At 38.7% G+C, this 25,467-nt stretch overlaps 2 protein-coding genes across 9 annotated transcripts in view; both read left to right on the forward strand.

Moving 5' to 3' along the window:
• Positions 1 to 1,068: 1,068 nt before the first annotated feature.
• On the forward strand, positions 1,069 to 5,873 carry LOC308408562 (tumor necrosis factor receptor superfamily member 19-like; the record flags this gene model as incomplete). The annotated part of the gene is made up of 10 exons (XM_080900892.1): positions 1,069 to 1,116; positions 2,067 to 2,180; positions 2,266 to 2,444; positions 2,526 to 2,641; positions 2,748 to 2,798; positions 2,878 to 2,988; positions 3,086 to 3,230; positions 3,322 to 3,457; positions 4,297 to 4,336; positions 5,605 to 5,873. The coding sequence occupies 10 exons, from the start codon at positions 1,069 to 1,071 to the stop codon at positions 5,871 to 5,873; spliced, it is 1,209 nt and encodes a 402-aa protein (XP_080757018.1).
• A 1,805-nt stretch (positions 5,874 to 7,678) lies between these two features.
• map7d3 (MAP7 domain containing 3) overlaps positions 7,679 to 25,467 on the forward strand; it is a 29,969-nt gene continuing 12,180 nt past the window's right edge. For 3 of the 8 annotated variants that reach the window (XM_080901365.1, XM_080901367.1, XM_080901368.1), the window contains exons 1-9: positions 7,679 to 7,815; positions 19,352 to 19,453; positions 19,787 to 19,867; positions 20,271 to 20,434; positions 20,701 to 20,812; positions 21,255 to 21,338; positions 23,646 to 23,753; positions 24,490 to 24,591; positions 25,016 to 25,114. In XM_080901365.1, the coding sequence (XP_080757491.1) occupies positions 7,770 to 7,815; positions 19,352 to 19,453; positions 19,787 to 19,867; positions 20,271 to 20,434; positions 20,701 to 20,812; positions 21,255 to 21,338; positions 23,646 to 23,753; positions 24,490 to 24,591; positions 25,016 to 25,114 (898 nt within the window). In that variant the 5' untranslated portion in view covers positions 7,679 to 7,769. The remainder of the gene's footprint in view (positions 7,816 to 19,351; positions 19,454 to 19,786; positions 19,868 to 20,270; positions 20,435 to 20,700; positions 20,813 to 21,254; positions 21,339 to 23,645; positions 23,754 to 24,489; positions 24,592 to 25,015; positions 25,115 to 25,467) is intronic. The other 5 variants (XM_080901369.1, XM_080901371.1, XM_080901370.1 and 2 more) reach the window with 3 other exon arrangements.

Below are 25,467 nucleotides of genomic sequence, written 5' to 3' on the forward strand. Positions count from 1 at the left end.
TGTTGTCATTTTTAATTTCTTGTACAACCAGAATATTTCCAGGTTAATTATGTGAGTATGTTCGTGTGTGTATCTGTGTGCCTGTGCATAAATGCGTGTTTGATGTTATTGTACGTGTACTTTACAATTCTCTTCTAGTGATAACTCTTCAAACAAACCTAATTAGCTTTTCTGTGTGACACGTGCTCAGGCAGACACACGTGAAGTTCACAGTACAGCTTTCCTTTAAGCCTAAACAATTTAAATAATCTGTATATGTCAATATTGTCTTTTTTTCCATGAATGATCATATTTTTTTTTATTCCATAATATCCTGCCATGCCGGTGAAACTGCTTGAACAAGAATGGACTTTAAATTGATGGCATTGCGTGTGCGTGTGTGTTCATACTGCCACCAAGTGGTCAAAAACTGTATCACTATTACATAGTTTGATATGACTTATTAGTAATCCTTGCATAATTCACAACCTAAGTCTTACCTTCTGCACGATGGGTGCGGTAGTAATATTCAAGATTTCATTCCAGCCTGGAAACTCTTTCAAACAAAAACAATATCTTTCTTTTAAATGTCTCTTAACAAAGGTCTTATTCATTCATTTTAATTCCCCTCCCTCCTCTTACCCTCCAGACAAGCCAAGTGGGTTCCCCAGAGGGAATTTAAGAAGGCAAGATGTGACGTCAGGTGTTCAGGTGAGGGGCTTCTATTCACTGGTCAGGTTTGGAAGCTCTCCTGCGTCACGAGTGATGTAAAATGACGGGGATTCCCAAACATCTTTTCCAAACATATCCTATGCTGAGCTGAGGGGAAACTTACTGAGAGACAGACCACAGCCTTGCTTATACCATCTTTAAATAAGTGATTATTCTACCAGAGATATATAGCCTGAACCTTACTGATCACTTGAAGTAAGTTTTTATATCTTATAATTGTTGACTGTTTTTTAAATCACCATGTGACATTGTCCTTATATTGTAAGTTATGCACTTTAGATTCTAACAGTCAGAAAACCATATACTTCTTATGGCTGAGATTTTTGTGTATCAGGAAGGTGCTTAACAGAGAAGATCATGGACATTTGCCTGGTTGAGGCTTGTTTCTATGCTGTTCTGCTCTTGGTAAGTCTGATATTTTTCCTTTAAGAGGTTTCTCAACTTTAACACTTTAATCCTCCTTCTATATTCTGTGATAAGAAACAAATTTATAGAATTCTAATGAGGTTAAAAGTCAATATTTTGTATGACTGGCTTTATTCTTCAGCACAGTCTGAACTCTCAAGCTTTCTTGTAATTCCCTTTTAGTAGACTTTAAGAATACTTCTCCAGGCTGCTTGAAGCTCTTTTTATTGTACTTGATCTTTATTCCATTCTCTGTCAAGATTATCCCACATTGTTTCTATAGGTAGTTTTTCTTAAGGCCTGTCATTTCTTCTTTGTTTTTGCCCTCCATTTGTCCTGTCCCTCAAATTTGCAAAGTTTTTGATTAACAGCTCTTTGGCAATCATCTGGTTGGTGCAAAAATACTAATACTTGACACATGAGACACTGAGGGACAAAACAGATTAGACTAGGAGAGGAAACACAAAAGGGAATTGACTAAATACTGCTTAAGAGACCCAACCCAAACCTTGGATATAGGATGTGACAAAATACAAACAGATACAGAAGATACTCACTGGCAACAACAAAAATATAAACAATACGACTTTTGTTGTATTGTTTCAAGAGAAACAATGATCAAAACCAAAAGGAGCCATGAACCTATAAAAAATCTCAAAATCCTACAAGGGCTGGACTCAAAATGAGTGAAAAGCACTTATTGCCAAAAGTCCTCCAGAAACAAGGAGACTTGTTTCTCAAGACCATTTCTTTTGCTTATTGGGACATCTGGACCTGTGGAGTCATTTAGTCCTGAAAGTGCTAGGTTTTATAGAAAAACAAGTGCAAAATGCTTACAGTACATATTAACTTCTTCACATTTTCCTTCTGTATTTTAACAGTATGCCGTTACTTTTGTAAAGCCTCTAAGCTCTTTCACTACTCACAATTTTAAATGTGTGTTTCTTCAGGTTTGCTGTGGGCTCATGCAGTCTGAGCCCATCTGTGATCAGACAGAGTTCTTACACCCTAACGGCACTTGTGTTGCATGCCCTGCATGTGTGCCTGGAGAAGAGCTCTCAGAGGTAGCACACACACTCCTGTTTAAGCTACTGCTTGTTTTCTAGATGTGCTACTTCACTCCAGGTCTATAACACATGTGATTTTCAGGACTGTGGTTTTGGAGATGGTGGGGAAGGCGTCTGTATTCCATGTGAAGAAAGAAAGTTCAGTACAGAAACAGGTGTGACTCCCTGCAGAACATGCACCCAGTGCAGCCTGCTGAACCGCCTTGAGGAGACGGCATGCTCACCTACCAGTGACAGCCTGTGTGGACACTGCCTCCCGGGGTGAATTATTCGCACAGTATCAAAATAAACATAAGTCAAATTAGATATTGTGTTAAGCATATCATTGGGTTGTTTGTGCAGGTATTATGAACTCAGGAGCATGACTGGGGAAGTGGAGCTGCTGTGCTTACCTTGTTATAGTCATGACACAATCCATACAGAGTGTTTGCTATTGACATCGAAAGGTTTTAAAGCAGGTAAGGTCCCGAAACAGACAGCATAGCAGTATATGTTAACAGTTTTGTTGAGTGGTGATTGTTCAGAGATATGGTTAAGGAAAGGTTATCTGTGGTTCTTTTACAGAGAGCACCACCAACTCACCTAAAGAACATTTCAGAGACCCAGAAGAGAAGAGTGAGTTACTTCATATCATGAATAACTTTTTTATTAGTCTTGTAGTCACTTTTACCTGACTGCCTTTTTTCCCCCTAAGGAGTCAAAGAAGAAACGTTTTCAGTGGTCCTGATTGTTTCAGCAACAGCTTCCTTGATTTTCCTTCTTGCTTTGCTTCTTTGGGGTTTACACCTGACTGCTGAAAAATTCAGTAAGCCAGATCATGTTTCGGGTTTCTGCTACTTCTCCCACCTATCTCTTGTTTACTCAACTAACATGGGATCATATGCACTTGTTGCAATTTTTAGAGCAAGTTCCTGTATATGCTTCCAAGCCTGAAGGAATATTATCTGCTGCCGACCTTCAGCACACACCTTTGTTCACCCATACAGACAGAGCAGCACAGCCAGAAGAGGCGCCCTCACAGATAGTTTCAGCTGAAAATCCAACAAGGTGCTTTGTGAATATTATAACATCCATGCCTTTCATTTATCTGTATCAGTCCAGATATAATCATTGTTGTCATTGTTTATTATAAACCTAGAGGTCTGTACTCCGTGAGCCATGAGAATTGGGTGCATCCTACTTCTATTGTGATTAATGTCACCACCAACATCAAGCCTTCCAGTCAGAATACAGACAGTATTACACAGGAACAACAAAGCCTCATCACACAGGAGGTACAGTTTATACCTATAGCTACATCACTATCACACCTAGAGTCCACCTTTAGCAATGCCAAACTATAGGAACTTGAAATGTAGGAAGTTATATACTATATATTTTATGTATATTTCATGTACAAAATCATTTTTTTTAGTTTAGTTTAGTTTAGTTTAGTTTAGTTTTTTGATAGTCAAAGTGTTATCTAACCATGAAGAAAACTTTGGTTTTGTTTCCTGATTTACTGAGATTTATGCCACGGGGACTTCTTTCTTCTTCCAAGAAATAAAGAACAAGACACAGAAAATTACTTACCAGAAATGACTTTTTTTCTTTTCTGGAACCAAAGCCTAAGATACTGCAAACAATTTCCCAGAAGATTAAAAAAAAAAAATGCCTTTAAAATAAAATATTCCAAATAGTAATGATAGCAGGTTAATGAGCAGATCAGGACCCATTAACAGAGAATCACAGCTTTGTGTATGTATAATACCACTGCATGATATATGCAAGAGAAACACAGTATAATGACACATACAGTAATCAAGACTGACACTGTCAGTTAATCACTTTGAGATTAAAGTTTGATTGAATTCAGTATATTGACTCAGAATCTCACAATCCAAATGATTGAATTTATAATGATGTAAAACAGAAAAACACAAACATCTGGCTAACACTTTATTTTTTTTCTTACTTGATAATGACAACAAAGATTGATGCTCCTTTTTTATTCATTCAAAACATTTCAGTAATAAAACAGAGTTATATGTCAATGTATTTCACACATGTATAAATTGGGTGACTATCACATTACTACTTTTCTACTCTGTCGCTTTTATTATGTCACTATCAGATGGAACGACAATTGCAGGACATATGGGAGATCGCTGAAGGTATGTACGTCCCAAACCAGCCATTACAGCTGCATATATATATTTTATATATTTTATTTTATTTGTTTATTTTTTAATTCCCTGTTGTTCCTGGGATCTGCTGGAGCAGTTACTGCACTGAGTGCTCCGATTACCACTTCACCCCCCACATCTTCTTGAATTCTTCTCTCAGCTCTTAGGGTTTTTTAAACCTCTCGTGTTCCTTCTTCCTGATATTGCTATCATTCAGTATAGCTACATCTATTACTGTGGACATCTTCCTCTGTTTGTCCACCATTACTGTGTCTGGACAGTTAGCCATCACCAGTTTCTCCATCTATATCTGGAAGTCCCACAGGATCTTAGCTTGGACATTCGTGACCACCCAAGGGTGTGTGTCCCATTTTGACCTCGGGACTTAAAGGCCATACTCGGCACAGATGTTTCTGTATACTATGCCAGCCACTTGGTTATGGCGTTCCATGAATGCCATGCCTGTTAGCATCTTGCACCCTGCTGTTATGTACTGGATTGTCTCTAAGCAAAAGGAAGGCTGCTGAGGACTGGTGAGTGTCAGAACCACTGTCCAGGATCAGACAACAAACATCCATGAGTCCATCAGGAAGATGGCCACAACGAACAGGATACTTAGTGAATACCTCAGGCAGCAGAAACCTGAGAAATCAGAAGAGAAAGGAGAAGAACCATAGTGGAAAGACAGGGCCCTGCACTGTACGTACCACCGGCAGATAGAGGAAGTGGCTGACATCCAGAAATCGTATCAGTAACTGGACAAAGCTGGACTGAAAGACAGCATAGAGACACTAATCATGGCAGCACAGGAACAAGCTCTCAGCAAAACATCCAAAAAGGCTAGGGTCTATCACACCAGGCAAGACTCCAGATGAAGGCTGTGTAAAGATACCCCTGAGACAATCCAGAGAAGATGTGGAGGGTGATGGCAACAATGGCCCCAGTGGTAATCGGAGCACTTGTTGCAGTGACTCCCAAGCAAGGCAAGTGGCTTTAGCACATCCAGGGAACAACAACTGAGACCTCTGTCCAGAAGAACACAGTCCTAGGAACAGCAAAGATACTGCACAGGACACTCAAGCTCCCAGGTCTCAGGACCTGAGCTTGAAGGCTAAAGACTGCTGCAGGGTCAAGAGGGGGATGTATATATGTATTTGAAAAAGGGTCCTTTTTAAAAAGTTTTTAAAGTTTTCTATCAGGATGAGTTCAGTATGGTACGCCACTGATTTTACTTGTACTGTGCTGATGTTGTGCAGGACAGAGGATTGAGATGCTCGACTACGACTCAGTTCAGGACTTGTCTATCCTGCTTGACTCTGCTGACAACATCAAAGCTCTAAGGAGATTGGCACAGTCTTTGGGTGTTCCACCGCAGATCATCCCTCATATCCAAGGCTTCCAGGAACTTTTTCAGTACCTGCGGACCTCCACCTACACATTGCTGCCCCAGTTGGCCCAGGCTGCTGCACTCTTGCCTAATTCTGAAGTTGTCAAGAGGATACACAGAGCTGTGGTAAAACAATAATGTCTTAAAGATCCAGAGGGTGGCAAGTGTTGTAGAGACTTTCTGCTCTTTTTTGCAGGACTCTCACCAGATCATTCAGTCAATCTAACACCTACCATTGAGACATAAAAGCATGACATTTAATTAAAGGAACATTTTTTGAGTGAAATGATGCATTGATGTATTAATGGGAATAAAATCATACCAGATTACCGACTTTTCTGAGGTTCTCGTCTTCAGTCGAATATATATATTTAATAGATCATGTACTGTAACAACGCAGTGAGAAAAGTATTTATTTCTCAGTTGAGTGTTAGATATCCAGGTCACTGCAAAGGCACCCTACGTGCAGTGTTATTTCCTGTTTACCATGTAAAATGATGAGCAGCCCTCTGGCTAAAGCATGTGAGACAGACCAGGACAGAGGATGCAGTGTTCACGGTAAGTGAAAGAACTGAGAGCCCTGAGAAATTGTGTTATTCGCTCACTGGGAGAAGTTTGCCAACTTACCAGCTTCCCAGATCTCTAGATCTTCAGAGTCTTCGGAGCATTAGTTTGGGTGAGTATTCAATCTTTTCCATCACTACTCTCCAAATCCATCTCAAAAGCAAATGGTAAACACAACTTCAGTCAAGTTTGAAGTCTTTTTTTTCTAATCTGAAAACAACAAGAAACTCCAAAATCTGGATAAAATATTCTACATCATTAACAAACTATGCTTAACGGGGACTTTTTCTCTTTCATTCAATTGGTCGCTATTTTAGTTATTGCCTCTAAAACCTAATACCTGAATACCTTGGAATTCTCACCAGCTCTTGTGGATAAACTTTACATTTATCAGCATACAGCAAGTACCCATACGAACGCTAGGTGACGTCCTCGCATCTGTAATTGGAAACGTAATCTATAAGTATTGGCGCCCCACAGCCCCCGCCTCCACACCACGATCGTCTGGTGAAAAGATGAGGCACTAAATATTATTTTTTAAAATAAACTCTAAAACCATCAACGTTATAAAGTTACCGTCCAATCTCATTGGTTGTCCTTACCAGAGCATTTTTAATATCGTGTCCCTTCTTCTTTTGTTGGTTCTGTTGTGCCAACAAGTGATTTCCGATGTTTCTCTCTCTGTTTTTTTAATTATCTTTATACGTCTAATATCTTTGTTTGGTAAACAGTTTGCCCCATTTCAATGATGTGGATAGAACTGTGATGTTATATGTGTTGCAGTCTCTGATGTCCTCTGGATTTGTCTTAAAAAATACCTTTTTATCTTCAATGCGACTTTTTACCTGTATACTTCAGCTTTTATCTTGCAACAGAAATGTTGTTTCTGACTCAAACTGACTTGATATTATTCATTAGAGTATGTATTTAAACGGTTGTAAATGAGGTGTTGGCCTATAATCTATGAAAGATATGTCCAAACTATCTGTCATGAATTATATCAAGTTATTCTGAACCACAAGCAACAATCCTGTCTCAGGGTAGAACCTGTAATCAGTTTTTTTGCCAAAGTGAGTTTTATATATCCTTCATTTATCCAGGTAAAACGTCTCACTGACACTAAAATGTTTCATTGACATTAAAAAAAAAGTTTGGTTTTTTTGGCCAAGAGGGCAGTTGGAGTTAAAACAAATATATTATAGGGTCCATAACGATATTCAAAGTGGACAACAGGACTAGATTCATTATCTTGTAGGTAGAATAACGTAGAGTGGTAAAGATACTTGCATATCGCTGACTACATCGGAAGTCACTTTTTGTTACGACTCTGTTCAAAGTGAGATATCCTGATTTGTTCGCCCTATCTTTGATGTCCACGTCCCCGTGGTGTCCGAGTCCTACCGGCTGCGCTGGGTTACGCGCCTTTGCTTTAGAAAAAAAAAAAACAGACAGAAGGAAAACTTCATAGAAATGGCGGAGGGTGCTTCGACTCTCAAGGGCTTGAGAGCCCAAATGGGTAAGAAATATGTTGGCAGTTGTGTCTATTTGTGAACCGCTTGTGTCTTAAGGTGTTGCACTCACTTTCTAACATTTGCAGTCAACTGCCGCCTCTGACCGGGTTGTTTGAGCGGTCAGCTTTTCTAGCTAGTAACGTTAGCTCGCTGCCCGGTTATGAGCCGAGTATGGACGCGGAAAATATCTGCAACTTCTTCCCACATTAAAAGTTACACGTTTGGTTGATTTTGTTAGCTGATGGTTGTGCTGATAACTTTTAAGGGAAGCAAATGGACTGTTCTAACTCGCTGTAAGTTAAATGCGTGCAGTTAACGTTCAGCTAAAGCTGCAACTATACGTCTTGCAGCCTGAGACCCGGTTGATATGCCACTACTTCTGCATTGTCACCTTTCACGCAAATTAATAACGTTGTACAGGAAAGTGGTTTTATGTGAGTTTATCGGAGTAGATAGGCGTCCTCTAAATTCTTTGTAAACTAAGCTAGCTTCTGTGTAACTGGTAAAAATAGTACTGGTTTGGATGTCGTTGCTCTTCGCTCCGAGAATCCTGTCAAACGTGGTCTTCTGTTGATCTTTGTCAGGAAGCTTTTTCTGATCGGGTCATGCATTTTCTAATAGCGGCGAGCTGATTTGATGCCCAGTACAGAAACCAGCAGGCAATTTATTTTCTCCACCCGTGGATCAGGCGGTTCATAGTGTATCAGCAGTTTTGTAGCTTCCTGCTTGAAACTCATCTTATCTTATGTTAAGTGATCTCTTCCCTCTCCCACATTCATGCTTATTTGCTGACATATGGCATAACCCCCTTAGCGCTCCAGGGAGGGCAACTATAACAATGTCTGACCTGAATTTCAGATAAAGCTGCACTGTCAAACGCTGAGCCCTGAGCTCTCTCAGGACTGTGTAGCTGTTTTTCCTTAAATGCTTAGATGCACTGATACTATAGTTTTGGTTGGACCAGCAGCCATGTGTCGCCCACTGTTCTGTTAAGCAAAATGCACATTGGCCTTTTGGAGATTGCACTATGTACAAGCTGAAGTCTATCAGTGGGGCCATCCAGATTTGGACGTGGATGTTTACTGTGTTTGTATCTGCCTGTATCAGTGCATGGTTTGTTATGGCTGGCTGAGCAGTCAAGCCTTTTTTTTTTTCCTGTTTAAAAAAAACCAAACTGTTTTAGCGTAAAAATGGATTTTCTACATACCCAGATTGGGTGTAGGCATGTTTTACTCCTGGCAACAAATGGATCACATTCTAGTGCCGTTCTTCTTCCTGTTTTCTTTCATTTTTCCATTCAGTGTTTTCAGTCTGGCCCTCAGTTCTGTGGTGGGTTTTTTTGGTTGTTTTTTTTCTTTTAATGAATATTTCTACCAAGTTTAGAGGTATGCGTTTGTGTCCTAGGCTTTATGAGGAGTTAAAACATGTCTTCAGCAAAAGTCCTTCAGCTTTCAGTCAAAGTGGAGGACTGACAATAATAAAATAATGCTAGGAATCTAGCTCATGTACATGGTCATTTCCACAAGAATGTGAGAAAGGAGAAAAGTACCCTGCTATTATGAAGCGAGATCACACTGCTGCAAGTAACACTGCAAGGTTGTCCGGATCCTGGCTTAACACATGCTGCAGCAGAATTAAAAGCATGAGAAGTATTTCTGAACTGGGTTAGATTTAACCAAAGGAGGAAATGAACCACCCTCAATTTTTTTTTTTTTTTTTTTTTTTTTTTTTTTTTTTTTTTTTTTTTTTTACCACCCTCAATTTTGATGTGTAGCTTCTTGGATTTGTACACTTAACTCTGGTTGTGTAGCAGAAGTGCCCCATCTTTTGATTTTTACCTCTTAAAATGATTGAGAGGATGTGTTACATTTTCCACACTCATGTATGCACGTACCAAATGATTTGAATAGCAAAACATGCTAATTTGTGTAGACTATAACTAACCTTAGACTAACCCCAGGGTAGTTTAGTTCATGAGGCGTTAGTTTGTATGTTTATATATCGTTGGTACTTCATTTTATGTTATCTAACACTAATATTTCCATCTCCACAAAGACAGATTCTCTACCAGCTTTGGTGAGCTGGGATAGCTTACGGACAAATTTCCAAATTGTCCCCTCTTGAAAGTCTTTGAATGGAAAGTTTTTGTGTCTTTGGGCAACATGTCAGAGCTTATTTCAACATGGTTCTCGACCTACACACAGCAACAAAGACCAAACGCATGAATAATGGGTTCAAGAGATGTTACACAACAAGTAAATGTCAGATATTCAGGGATTTTGGCTCTTCCACCACAGAAAAATTACAAAAAGTCATGGATTAATTTATCTAATAATAAACATATTTTTGCTTATCAAAGGAGGAAAAATAACAAAATGTATAGACTTCAAAAAGCTAACACATGCTCTTTGCTTTCAATGTCTGCACATCAATGGTGCGGATGTGGATAGTCACTCCTCAAATAGTCATGAAGATTAGTTCCACACTCTTGGCACCAAGAATGTTTTGGTTCAATAAGTCTTCTAAACTGTATAGTTTAAAGTGTGGTCGACTTGGCTGTACTTCTTGGGGTTTAATTAGAAATCTAGAGAATGTATATATTTATATTTTCTGCTTTTTTTTTTTTTTTTTTTTTTTTTTTTTTTTTTTAGCTTAACCCTATAGGACTGAAAAATAACACAACACTATAGGATATGAGCAGTATATAATTATTAAAAATAGTGGATGTGAGAATGATTACATTTGTTGATGTTTATTTTTTCTGTGCAAGACAAAATGGTCCACTTAGAGCAGGAGACTCTCTTGGAAAGTTGTCATCATCATCCTGCTGGTACTACAAATAGCCTGGGCTTACCTTTACATGAGTAGGTCTTGGTAATCCCATAGAAGATTTAGTGTGTTTGTGCGTGCGTGTTTCTTAGGCATCTATCAGCTGTGTCATCCATCCTGAAATTTTGTGTTGGTTGGCTCATTGTGTTGGTAACTAGGGCTGAACGATATATCGCATTTGCGATAATATCGCGACATGATCAAGTGCAATTTTCTAACTGCAAAGGCTGCGATTATACTGCGATTATAAGGCTGTCCAAATTACTACCATATCCCAGAATTCATAGCGCGGCCCAGCCAAACTCCAGTTTCCAGCAATGGCGGCCGCTACTAAGTTTTAAAATTACTCATACTAATCTTTCTGGGTCACAAAATAAACTTTTAACATATTTTCAGGCGAGAAAGTAGTTGTGTAAACATCAAATATCTGCTCGGTTTATCAAGATATCCCATATTTGCAAAAGTGCTTCGACGTTTTCAGAGGCGTCTGCTACCCACCAGCTCGACAGCTAGCCGGGAGCTCGAGGATTACTGATGCGGCCGAGAACGGCACAACTCCCGGCACATCATTTTCAGATCACCGCGGAGTTTCGCTGCTCGGGTTAAACGTAATATATAAGTCACTTAGACAACCTAAAAATGTTATTGTTGGGCTTTTTTCAGTGTTTTGTTTGTTCGTGAGTAAATCGGTTTGGCTGAGATTAAAGTTATTAGATTAGATAAAATAAAACTTTATTAATCCCCCGGGTGGGTTCCTCCTTGGTTTTCACACAGCTGACTAAACGTCAAACAGAAAACTTATTAAACAGAAGTATGAGACAGTCGAGAATTTACACCAGTGTCTGGTTATATTTTAGATAGCAAGAAGCAGACGGCCGAGTTTATTAAACTCCACCGAGACAGCGGTGACGCTAATCAGAACTAGACCGTCCAATTTCACGCCTTTAAACTTTAAAGGCGTGTTTGTGTGTGTGTTTATACAATTGCTATTATGTTTGCACTTTATGTGTAATGTTACTGACTGCAGAGATCAGTAAGATGTGTGTATTTTTTATTTATTAGTTTTATTTATTTAATATTATTTTTTAATTGAATGACTGTCTAGTAGTTCACAGATGTCGAAAAACTGAGTGTGGTAAAGCCACTGATTTTTTTTATGTATATTTCTGCAATCTGCACATTGTACTGACTTTCATTTTAATGTTTACACCAGGGTTCCTTGTCAGCACTTTATGCTCAGATGTTTGTAAGCTAAAAATAAACTATTGTGTATGTTCAAATATACTGTTGTGATTGAAGAAGTTAAATAAAAATGTCAGTCATCAATTCATGCATCACCTCATGTCATCATAACAGAGGTCTGTCTTCCAGGAAAGAACAGTTTAAAATTAATGTAATATAGTATTGGCCATACTATATGATGTATTGCTTGTCTTTGTTTAATAATACAGAAGACAAAGACCTTAAAAAATAATCGCATATCGCATCGCAATCGCAATATTGGGGCAAAAAATCGCAATTAGATTATTTTCCATAATCGTTCAGCCCTATTGGTAACCTTTCAGTCAAATATGATAATTTTCTGAATTTGTGAAAAAATAAAATTAATTGAAAAAAATAAAGTAATCAGTGGTTCAGGTTCATGTTTGCCTGCATATTTGCATCTGATAGTGATCAATTGGAATTACAAGGCCATGTAGTCAATATCAAATGTTAATCCACCCTTATATTTAGCAACGTAGGCACTTCCTGTGCAGCAAGCTATTTAGTTGCACCATGCTGCAGGGCACAATAAAGAGTGCAGTTGAAAGGAACCATGGAAAGAAAACCCTGATCCACTGATCTGACTCTTGTGTGTCCACTATACTAATATGTGATGGAAGTTGTAAAAACGTCTTATGAGTATTCTTGTTGTTAAGAGAACTAGCATTTGCCTCTGACTGTTATGATACAAGGCTGACTGGCCTGTTTCCTGTTTCATGTTTTGTTTGGGCTGCAGAGCTGGGTCATTATCAGCCCCCCTGGTGGTCTTTACTGATGCCACAATAATCCATCAGAAGAAGGCAAATCATATTCAGTCGACAAGTATATCTGCTCTTTCTAATGCTAGAGATTCAGCATCACAACAGAAGTGCAGATTTATATTAAATGTTTGTAATATGTTACAGAGTAGGCAGTGCAGTGGAGTGGTGGCTGGTAGTGTTATGTTACAGCAAGGTTTGAAGCCAGCATGTTGTCTTTCTGTGTGGAGTTTGCATGTTCTCCCACAGCCTAAAGACATGCATAGGGATCGGTTAACTGGTGTGAGTGTGAGTGGTTGTCTGTGTTAACCCGGCAACAGATTGGTGATCTATCCAGGGCATATCCTGCTTCTGACAGCTGGGATAGGCTCTATCCCCCCACCCCCTAAGTGTTAAGCGTTAGATTAATTACCAGCTAAAATTCACAACTTTAGACTTTATGATTGCTGTTTTTGGAGATTGAATATTATCTGCAGTTTTTTTGCTTGTTGGTTGTTTTTTTTGTTTTGTTTTGTTTTTTTGTCCCACATTTTCAGCTACCGGTGATTCTTGCTCAGAACATCTGCAGTTATCAATTCCTCTCCAAACAATTGAGGAAAACATCACTCTGAAAATATATAATCTATCAAACAGAGTTTGAACAAGCAGTCATCCACAGCTTTTATCTCTTGCATGTGCCGTTTGAGACAGCTCATCAGCATTCTTCTGGTTTTGGCCTGATAATGGTCATCCCAGAAAACACTGATACATTATCAACATTTGAACTCTCAAATTGCAAAGAGATTTGAAAGTTCAAAGAGTTACAACAAAGCATTTCAGATAGTGTAAGGAGGATTGTGTATAAAAAAAAAAAAAAAATATATATATATATATATATATATATATATATACACACACACATACATACTTTGCATTAAAGTAAGTGAATCTATGACTAAATGAGCTTGTAAACCCTGGCTCACAAGATTCGATATGTTTAAAATGCTTCCCCGGTGACTGTTAGAAAAGTTTAAACTTACAAGAAGGACTCCAAAAATATTTTAATCAAGTTGTTTACATGTTTGTTGATTGCCATCAATACTCATGTATTACAATAATAAGAATGATGATGATAATAATAATGATGATAGTTATACTTTGACAATGAATGCTAAAGATGAGTCCAGTAGCTTACTTGGTTATGTAGGATTTATGTGCCATCCATTTAGATGGGTTCAGAAATATCATGCAAATATTTCTGTAACCCAATGCAGACTCGTCACGGGGCGACTGCTTTTACTGCCTCACATTCTGAGCGAGGAAAAAAAACATGCTCCGTCTCATGTCTTTAAGGTTTTGCTGAATCGTGGTGTAGCAGGGATGATGTATGTTAATGTGTGCAAATCTCCATAGTGATGGAGGGATGAGTGAGTGCCTCTGATTGGCTCTTTTCATTTCTATGAGCACACCTGGCTCTCTTGAGGTCTGTTGGGAAAACAGTGTCTCTTCTCGCAATCTCATGAAAGCACTTTAATCAACACATGAATGTGTCTGATAGCAGAGATTTGTCTCATTTTATTCCAAGATGCATCTCTTGCTTGGATGTATTTATATATATTTTGCTTATTCCTTAAAACTACAGTCACTACTACTGTGACTGTGGAAGCCAAAAACCCAGTAAAAATTTATTTTACAGGTGATTATGCTGCACACTAGTAGACTTCTTTTTTTTTTTTTTTTTTTTTAAGCTTAACAGCTGCTGCCTCCTCAGTTTGCACTTTCTGTCATACTTCCCTCTTTGCAGACAGTACAGTTTCCTGAAATTACAATCTTGAAGTATGAAACCTACTACAGAATGACCAAGGTCAAACTTCATGCTTGGATTAGCAGCTAAATTGTTTACATTGTTTTATATAAATATAGCATTTCATCACCCGCTTTATAAACGTATCCTTATTCTGCTGCAGTTTGTTATATCACCACCATTTCATTAACTGTTAATAAAAACACTTTAAATTGCAAATTACAAATTTGATATGATTTGACACTGAGTCCTGAGTGAGTCTTCAGGCTTGGTTTGTTTCTCTTTGTTGTAGCTATGACTCATCTAATTTCTGAGTCAGTACGATCCTTGATACAGGCATAAGCATGAATGAGAAGCACTTCACCTGTCCTTGCTGTCTGTAACTTAATATCTATCTTATCTTGTGACGGTGTACCCCATTGTTTTTTTCTGATTTTTCACTCTAATAGGGAAAAATATGTTGATTGTAGAGTTATAGAGGTTTCATCAGTGTCCAGTCATCCATATTTTAGACACTAGTAACCAAACATATAATGTAAACTCCTATAACTTTAATAAAGATTTTCTATTACTGTATTCCTTGTGGAATTGTATGATTGCCAAGTATTTGTTGCCTAATGACAAAAAAATAGTGACTGATAAGTAATTTATGAATCCTCTGTCTATTTACGAGTAATCTGCTACGTGTTGTGTGACAGCAAAACTGTTTAAAGTGCAGTCAAATCTTTCGTCATTTATTGATTTCTCCAAATGGAATGAAGAGGAGAGTCTGAGTACAAAAGTGAAGTGACTTGTAAACATCCAGCTGTACACTTCGACCCTTCATAAACGTCTCTGACTGGAGAGCATTGAGGTTGCCGTTTGGATAATTGGTGCATGAATAGTTAACCTGACAGGTCTAATTTCCTTTGCTTCACTGGGGTAAACAATTTCTAGTAAGTCAACAGTTCTTACTGCTAAATTTGGCACTGTTGCATTGTGTAAGAAGGGTCCATTGTCTTCTCTGCCTTACAGAGTAAGGTAATACTTGTAGAGTTGATTTCTATACAAGGAGAACATGCTACACTCGGAAAACCATTCAGTGTCTATGGTGGGTGAGTGGTTTGCTCATAGCAACCTGGTGAAAAGCTTTGTTTTCTTAAATTCAATCTCTCTGGGGCTGCTTCTTTTAAAGCTGTCTATAGTATATGTTACTCTGGTGGCAAATAATGTGGGATTATGAGGGTTGTGAGAATTCAGTGAGCATAGACTGTTTGAGGTGCTGGTGCGTGGCCTGTCATGATGATGCTTTGCATAGCTCAAATACTGATTGGTTCAAAAGTTGTCTAAAACTGGAAAGAGAATAATAGCTGAGTTGATCACAAAGAGGAAGAAAAGCAAAAACACATCAAAGATAAAAAAGAACACATGGAAAGCACAGATAATGCATGCAGGGGACAGTTTTCATTCTTTTTTAACAACCAGTTTTACTTCAGTATCAGTACCGAATAGTTCATTGTATCTTATGACTTCTGTCTTCTCAGCAGCATAGGGTTAAACAACAGGGCCAACAACAGCACAAAGACAACTGAGAGTAGCCCACATTACCGGTTGTTCCAAGTATTTTGACAGTACGCCACATGATAGCTACAGCATGTAGACGTAGGTTTGCAAAGCTCTGTGTAGGACGGGCAGTGCATCTTGTAACAGCTGTTTACAAACATCCCAGTGATTCAGTCATGGAGGTTTTGAGTGTGAAGCAATCTGAGTAGCATTAAACTTGACAATGGGTTCCTTAACCCATGCATTCATCTGGGTAGCAGCCGGCAGTTAATAATTGAAAAATTGTGCTTTTAAATTACTATTTGTAATACATAGAAGACGGTAAAGACCAGCATCTTGCTTTATCCACCAACTAAATGAAAATAGATTTAGAATAAGGACACATGATTCATGTTAACATGGGAAAATAAATACTGGATTTGCTTGATGGTATCATTGTTTTTTTGTTTTTTGTTTTTTTAATTCAAAGAAAAAGTACTATGCTTTTCGCATGAGCAGTCTAACAAGATCAAGAACATTTTTTCTTCAGTCACTTAGAATACCTTTGTGCGACAACAGTGTTGCTTCCTTAAACAATTATTGGCTCTATTTATCCTATTGCACCACTTGGACAATCATTTTTATAAGGTCCCAGTTTGTTAGTACTTAAGGAGCTCCTTTGCAACAAGAAATCTCCAGAGCTTTCCTAATATCTCCAGCATTTTAACTTTATTATGACATTAGTCATATGAGATAAATTGCTTGTGTTAAAACCTGGAGAGAGAGTCTTTTCTGGATCTTTTTTAAAAAGCATATGAAAAGTTGTTTTCATAATAGAAAATATATATTTTTAAGATTAACAATAGGATTGCTTAGTTGCAATGGAGACGGTGAGATGCTTTCACAGTCACAGGACTATCATTTTGCTCTTTGTCAGCATTTATATAATGCCAACAAGAAGGGAAGAAACTGGTAACTGATACCACAGCTCATAAAGCTTGATCATGTCCTTCATGTGCTTCCTTCCTGACTTTCTGTCCTTTAACCATACTTTTTTTTTATTTTTTATGAATAGTTTTGGCTGAAGAAAGGACTATTGACCCTGCGATAGTTTGATGGGAGAGCTGATCTTCTCTTGGAGTTAGACTTTTTATAGGACAGACTGCACGCACATCAACTGTTAAAGCAATGATTGTGTTTTTGGGTACATGTGGAAATTAGTCATCAGTTGGTTTTATGTTTTCTGGATATTTTTATACTTATGAAATTTTGTACACCTGTGGGCGCACATGCTGTATACCAGGAAGCTAACAAGGGCTTTATTCTACTTTATCATTGAAGCTTGTCACAGAAAGCACTGTATGAATAACTACACAGCTGACCACAAACATGGTTGAATAACTGGATTGTTGTATAGTTTCAGATCTATTAGATCTCTCCAGATTTACCATTCATATGGAAAGCAAACAAAACAGAACAAAAAACAACTTATTCAAATTGTTTTGGTTTGAACTAATGGTTTAAACAGACTGTACTTGCTGTGCTTTGGGCCTTAGTATTGCCCCCTTGTAAGGTGCTTGCATGCCATCAAGCTCAACTTTTAGATCAATGTCTTGGCCAAGGACCCTTTGCTATCTAAAATAGACCTCCGAACAGACTAAGACAAAGCAACCAAAAACTGTTCTGTTATTTGAACATCTTTTGAGAGATAAGTGCCAAATCTTAGCCAAAACGTAACTGGTATTTAACAAACATTTGGATGTTTACCAGTGGAAGCCGTATTCCCTGCAAGGTACTGCTGACATGTCCAGAGTTTCCTGTTGCTGGATAAGTGATTAGGAATACAAGTGTGGGTTTTTGTTTGTTTGTTTGTTTGTTTTCTTTGTGTGTGTCGTGGAAACAAATACAATTTGTATAACATTAGTCTTTTGGTCCCTCATCACACTGTCTTTTAATTGATACTGGGCTGCCACAAACGATTATTTTGATAGTCGACTAGTCACCGATTATTTTTGCGATTAGTCGACTAATCAGATCATCATCCATTGGAGTAAAACGTACAGCTTATTGCACCGGCAGCATCTGCTCTTATATAACTATCATTAGCTTACAGCTTTAAGTGTTTAAGGTATGTGCTAACTAAACATAAAGACAAGATGATAGTTTATTACATTTTAATGAAATTTGCAGATTGTTTCGGTGAAGTTTAATAAACTCCTTGCTATCTAAAATATAACAGGACACCGGAGTATATTCTCGAGCATCTCACACTTCTGATAACCAGTTGTCTTCTTGACGTTTATTCAGCTGTGCAAAAACTATAACTTTAATCTCAGCCAAACCGATTTACTCAGGAACAAATAAAATACTAAAAAAAGCCAAATAATGACATTTTGAAGTTATCTAAGTGACTTATATATATTTAACCTGAGTAGCGAAAGACGGCGGTGGGTTTGAAAACGATTTGCCGGGAGTCCGGTGTTCTCACGGCTCTAGTGACTTTGCCCCCAGCTAGCTATTGAGCTAGTGGGTAACAGACATCTCCGAAAACGTCGGCGCGCTTTTGAAAGTATGTGGTGTCTTGATAAACTGAGCAGATATTTGAGGTTTACACAGCTACATTCTCGCCTGAAAATATGTTAAAAGTTTATTTTGTGACCCAGAAAGAATAATAAGAGTAATATTAAAACTAACCAGCTGCCGCCATTGTTGGAAACTGAGCTGGGCTGCGCTATGAATTCTGGGACAGAGCTTCTTCTTCTTTGGGGTTTAACAGCAGCTGGCATCCTTGTACATGCAGTGCTGCCATCTTCTGTTTCAGTCCGTTATTACACTGTTAAATCCTGCTACTTATTCCTGCGTCTTTTATGATCTTACAAAGCTTCAAACAACGCGTCAACTATTAAATTAGTCGTCGACGATTTTGATAGTCGATGTAATCGTGACTAGTCGACTAATCGTGGCAGCCCTAATTGATACAAATCAAATCATTTGAATTTCTGAATCTGGAGTTTTTATATCCATGATCCAAACTGGAATTGACAGATTAAAAGTGGCCACTCCCTTTTGTAAAAGGCCATCTTTAAAATGGTAGTGAACGATGCACTTATTCGGTCCAAATCTCACCACACCAGCATAATTCTCCCACAATTCTCAATGTGGAATCAGAGATGGTGGAAGTATAGCACGACATTGTGAGTCTACCTTTTATGCAGACATCAGATTGGTGCTGTTACTGTGTCTACTGTTGGCTTTAAAAGCGCAACAGTGTTGCATTGCTACCTCTTTCTGCCTTGCATACACTTTATGCAGAATAGGCAAAATAGTGGCACATTATTCCTGCCTTGAACAAGCTGTGTAAAAGGACTTGTTTGTTCTCTCATTCAGCTGCAGCTGCACAGGCACAAGCCGAGGAAAGGCGCAGCTTGGCGGGAAACAGCCCAGGACCTACAAATAACACACCAGCTAAACCTCAGGGGTGCAGGCCAGGTAAATGACACTACATCTTGACACAGAATCAAACTGGTCATTACAGATATTACCCTCTCGTGAGGTTATTGTCGTCCATAATCTGAAACATTAGATGCAACTCCCAATGCTTTTCTGCCATCCTCTGTGTGGCTTAATGCAGGTAAATCTTAGTCATCACCTTATTACCGTAACAGTTGACAAAGCTCATTAATGAGTCACATGCACACATCTGCCTGCCTGATACAAAGCCTTTGTTACGCTATGCTGCATTGTAATCCACCATCAAGTTATATGTGTAAGTATTCATGCACATGCTTTACCTATAAACCACATATGCACGTGTGCCTGCAGTACTTGACGGTGCCACACTTAGAACAGACGACAGACTGCGGGTGGCAAAAGAGAGACGTGAGGAGGCAGAGAGACAACAGGGTAAGAGGATAACCCCAGTTTTGGGATTAAGATATTTTAGCCAAAGAACTATAGTAAATACTCAAATAATCTGATATTGAGTTTATTAAATGAGCAATGGTTTTATTCATTTTAAACAAAAATACCTAACAATTGGATATAGCTGTTAGCTGCAACCCACCAATAGAAATCTTTCATTTACTTAGTTTGGTCTTACTAATATGTTAATTCAGTACAAATAATAATAATAATAATGGATTGGATTTATATAGCGCTTTTCAAGGCACCCAAAGCGCTTTACAATGCCACTATTCATTCACTCGCATTCACACACTGGTGGAGGCAAGCTACAAAAAACAAACAAACAAAAAAACAACAACATACTGACGAGTGATTTCTTTGTACTGCATGCTCATATTGCCAGCTTTACGAGAATCTCAGATCATGGAGCGGGAGCGCAAGGCCAAGCTGCAAGTGGAGCGTCAGATGGAAGAGCGTCAGAAAAAGGTTGAGGAACAGCGAAGGAAGGAGGAGCAGAAAAGATTGGCTGTGGAGCAGAAGAGGAAGCAGAAACAGGAAGAAGAAAAGGTAGCTTCAACACGGGTGGAAGCAGAGTAATGTGATCTACTCAGCAGCGCTCACTGCTGCTCAGCTGACATTTGTGACTAAAAGAATCTAATTTACATAAGAACACAGCTTACACTGTTTTTCTTCATATTTTTAAAGGACCATCACCGCGCAGTTGCCCATGAATTGTAATACAGTTATGAAAGCTACAGATCATCTTCTGTTTGTTTTGTTTTAGGCTCAAATGTTAGTCAGCTGCAAATGACTTGCATTTTTTCCCTCCTCAGGAGCACTATGAGGCAGTGATGAGGCGGACGTTGGAGCGTAGTCAGCAAGTCGAGCAGAGGCAGAAAAGATGGTCTTGGGGAGGACTGTCCACAGACTCAGATGGACGAACAGGTACTTTAGTTCGTCCTTGATAGTTCACAGTGTATTGTGTGCTACACCACAGCTGGGATGAAATTTGGCCTAAATCTGAAAGCTGTTCATTGCAGTTTTATTTATTTATTTTTTTTCCAGCAGCTAATGCAAACAACAGATAAAACCAGTTGAGTCGTAGGCAGTTAGTTTACCCACATCACAGCATTCTTGCTTGTTGTCTGATCAAAGCCCTCTCAGACAGCCTCTCAGCCCTCATTTTACCGTGTCCGCCAGAAAATCAAACCAGTCCGGTGTATGTGATGATAGTCTGGTGTTCAGATGATAATCTGAACAGTGGGTGTCAAGTGAAGGATGATGACTATCAGCCATTTCTAACCTTCATCTCTTTCACTTATTTGAAGGATATGTCATGATGTCATATGTTTTATCGCTCTTTCCTGAGAGCTGTCTTTTCCCACAGGAGATTCTGATGCCAGTGCCTCATCTCCAGTAACTATAGTTATCTCCTCTCCCTCACCAGAAAAGCCACCAAGGAGTCATCAAGGTTTTGTTTGTTAATATTTAATTCACTGGTGTAGCTTCACAGCATGGGTAGTCACTGGCTCTCCAAATGCACTGGCAATGCTTCCTCCCAACACCTTTGTTTCCACCAACCTCATGCAGTTTTTTGTTTGTTATTTTACTAATATTTTTTTCTTTAGAGCCTTTGAGCTATAGGTTTGGTTACTGGTCACTTTTTCCATTGTTGTTTTTGACATTGTAACTAATCAACAAATTTTTATATACCCAATACATTTTTTGCAAAGGCAGTCAACCTATCCTTAATGCTCTGAAGCTGCCTTAAGGACACAGCTTATAATCACAAGAACTAGAATATCTATATTTTTAAAAAAAACCCACAGGCCTGAAGTAGAGCTGGGCGATATGAGATTTTTTCATATCACGATATGTTTTTTTTCATTTCAGGCGATAACGATATCTATCACGATATAAGCCAAATAACTATATTTGTAAGATTTAAATGTGCCGTTGCTCACAAGTAAAATGTGAAATAATCAGCAGCTTGTTTTTATTTAAATATTTATTTCCCATAATAAGTTCAACAGGGTAGATGTACTTAAGGAACATGAGACTTTTTCAGATAAATAAAGGCAAATATTGCAAACTACACAAAAGGCAGCCGCTAAAGCGTTTAAGTTTCAAAATAGAACAAACGAAACAGACTAAATTGTCAATTCCACTTAGAAACAAAGTATTAATTCTAAAAATAAATCTTAGTTTGTTTTACAGAAGAACAGACAAAACTGACTAACCTTTGTCAATATCAAATAAACTGAGAACTAAAAGGAAATTCTCAATCTCTCCTTGTTGTATAGCTGAGCTTTTCAAACAGTTTTAACAGTTACTTTAGTCTGACAAAAGCCGAATGACGAATTAGCGCTTCCAGTCAGAGACTGAGGCTACGTCCACACGTACACGGGTATTTTTGAAAACGGAGATTTTCCGTTTTCGTTTTAAAAAATAATCTCGTCCACACATAAAGGCAGAAATGAAGGAAAACGCTGCTATGAACATGCCAAAGCAGCAGGTGGCGCTAGATTCCTAACCGTGCAGAAATGTTGGCCAATCAGAAGTCTAGAAGCCTCGGTGGGAAAAAGTAAACAAAGCTGGGGCATAGAAGCAGAACAGAGTCGTATGTGTGGAGGGACAGTAAACACTGCAGAGAGTAGAATTAACAGTAACAGTATTGTAGAAATTCATTTCACTGAAACAATAACGTGGCGCACAGTGTGACGCATGCACCAGTTTATTGTATTTCCAGACTTGCTTTCGGCACAATTTACAGTGCACGCTACTCTGTTTTTTGTCAGACTTGAAATAGCCGAAATACCTTCACACTACGGAACTTCTATGGCTCTTCCGTTCGACAATCTCTCCGGCATTGGAACCATCATCTGTTTTCTCTTCGGTCACGCTCGGTTGATTTTTCTAGTCGGCACACTCATTTCCTCCATTACCCGCTGCCTACTTCCCAAACAAACACACGTGCGGCTTGGCACTTGTGCTGTATGTAACAAGTCACGCGACGTGACGCTGCGGCTGTGATTGGTTCGGCTCTGCGCTACTGAATTTGGATTGGCTGACCTTTTTTTTTTTTTTTTTTTTTAAGAGGACAAGAGCGGCGAGGTCTATCGCGATAGCTTAATTTCTCTATCGAGTAAAAGTTATATCGCGATACATATCGTTATCGTTCTATCGCCCAGCTCTAGCCTGAAGTAAGGACATGAATGCAAATCGTTTTTAATATTTAAGGATTTTAAATGTAAAAGCCATTTTATTCCTGAATTCTGGCTGTAATTGCTCATTCCTATTGTTGTGCATTTCAAGATCACATGGGTGACTTTGCAATAATTTCTCTTTGAATGGTATTCCAAGAAAGCACTATTGTATCTGGCACAGACAATATGTTTATGCTCTGCTCTTGGAGGGATTCAACATAAACATTTTTTGTTTACTAACTAACAGCAATGCCTGATTCTCAAATCACAGTGGCTGTGTTTTGATATTTATGCTTATGGCATGTACTGTTGTCGATTCGGTGTGTTGCTGAATGCCCATTTTGTTAGTAGCACGATAGCATGATCAATTAAGTTAATAGGAAAATTCATCCCCAAAGACAAATATAGTTTGTGTCCTTTTATTTCAGGTGTATTAACTTATAGCCCTTTGCCTGTTGGAGGTATTGAAATACAGCAGATCATTTTACTCCCTTTTGTAAACCTAAATTCCCTCCCTTTTGCCTCCGGTTTAAATCCCGCCTCCCTTGTCTGTCTTTCCTCCTCCCTCTTAGTGGACAAGCGCTCCACATCCACCACAAACCTGAAACAGCCGCCTGAGGCTGGCATGAGCAAACGCCTATCCTCCTCATCTGCCACCCTCCTCAAATCACCTGACAAACGTAAGTCTCCTCGCCTCCCTCCCTCCCCTCCTTCCTCCCTGCTTCCATCCTACCCAGTGCTGCAACTTAACCAACAAAAGTGTTTTGTTTTTGTGTGTGTGTGTGAGAATATTTATGAATGAGCTTTTTCAGGTATTGTACCATTTCTGAAATGGAACAAACTGAATGAACTCTGACCCCTCTCCTTTTTCATATCCAGGGTTTAACAGACTCACTGATGCAGAGAGGGATTGGTAAAACTGCTTTAATCTGTTTCTCATTCCTGATTCCAGATACTGCCCAGTTCTTCTGCATACATTCACTGCATCTCTTCGGATTCATTAATCAGTAAATAGTTTTAAGGGCTGCTGAGCACCAAACGATGATGTTCATGAATATTCTCTTGTATTATAGAGAGCTGTCACTCTTCTGTTACAATATACTCAATCCTGTTTTGATTCACATAGAATATAGTAGAAGTGTACAAAAAAAAATCATGAAACGGGTATTTGATTTCTACAGGAAACAATCAATGCAGATGGGTGAATCACATCTCTTCACAGCCTCTTCAGGCTGACGGTGTCATTTTTATTTTCCTTTTCAGCATAACTGGTTTCTCTTTACTTCTCAGCTTGTTTCATAATAAATTATGCCACCACTCTGAATACAATATATGAATTAATTCCAAAATGTTGTGTACCAGTTACAAGCTAGTCTCGTTATTTCACCTTTGGGTTATTTCATCATTGTCCCTCAGGTGTTAAGCCAAGGAGTTCATCTTGTAACCGGTTACCTAGCAATGCCAATGCTGATCAGGCCAGTAAGGAAGACGACAAAAAGCTTCAGGTGGAACAGACAGGTGCAAAAGATCCCCTCTTCATCTCGCATGATACTTTAATAACCAATATTGTGTTAAATACACAATTTGTCGAAATAATGCATTATTTATTAAATACTCAGCTGTGTCTTATGCATGACACGCACACTGAAGATTTGCTTATTGCTTGTTATTTTGTTGAAACACTTAAAGAGGCTAAAAGTAGTATTACAATAGTCAGCTCTGATTTAGGGAGAATGAGCTAGTGTGATCAGATGGAAAAGTTGAAGCTCGTCTTTGTATCAAGGCTTCATCTCTTAAACTGGGGCATCAGCTGCTGTCAGCCTTAACCCGGTGACTCACATAAAGCAAAACAAAGTGCACATGACTTGTAGACTTTCTTAAGGGTTTCCTTGTTGACTCCCCCAGTGCCTGCTTGGCTATAACTCCACTCTCATGTTCCCAGGCCGTTCTGTGAAGAAGAGAAGTTCCTCCCTTACGCGAGTAAGTCTGGGCAGAGCACAGACCCCTGCAAAGCCTGATAAGGGGACAACGGATGATCAAGGTGGCTAGCATGAACAATCAGCATGCAACACTCATGCATCTTTCTTTAAATAATAAGCATGTGGCTCTGATGCTACTTCATCATTCTGAATCCTCTTGTATTTTTAAATCCTTAACAACGCTGACTGCTGCTAAGAGCTTTTAGGGATAATAAATCTCATTTATCTCCTTTCAGATTTATGAAGTTCAAGGTTTTTTTTTTTTTATGCTGGATCTTCTTGCTGCATATGGCCTTTTTTTCCATTCATGTTCTCATTTACCTAAATGCTCATTTACACCCATGTCAGATGCAGTTTTCTCTACACTGCCAGTTGTCTTTGATTTTCTGGGAATGTTATGCTTGTTCCATCAGTC

This window comes from Rhamphochromis sp. 'chilingali', assembly GCF_963969265.1.
Source record: "Rhamphochromis sp. 'chilingali' genome assembly, chromosome: 13".
In the NCBI taxonomy this organism is placed as follows: Eukaryota; Metazoa; Chordata; class Actinopteri; order Cichliformes; family Cichlidae; genus Rhamphochromis; species Rhamphochromis sp. 'chilingali'.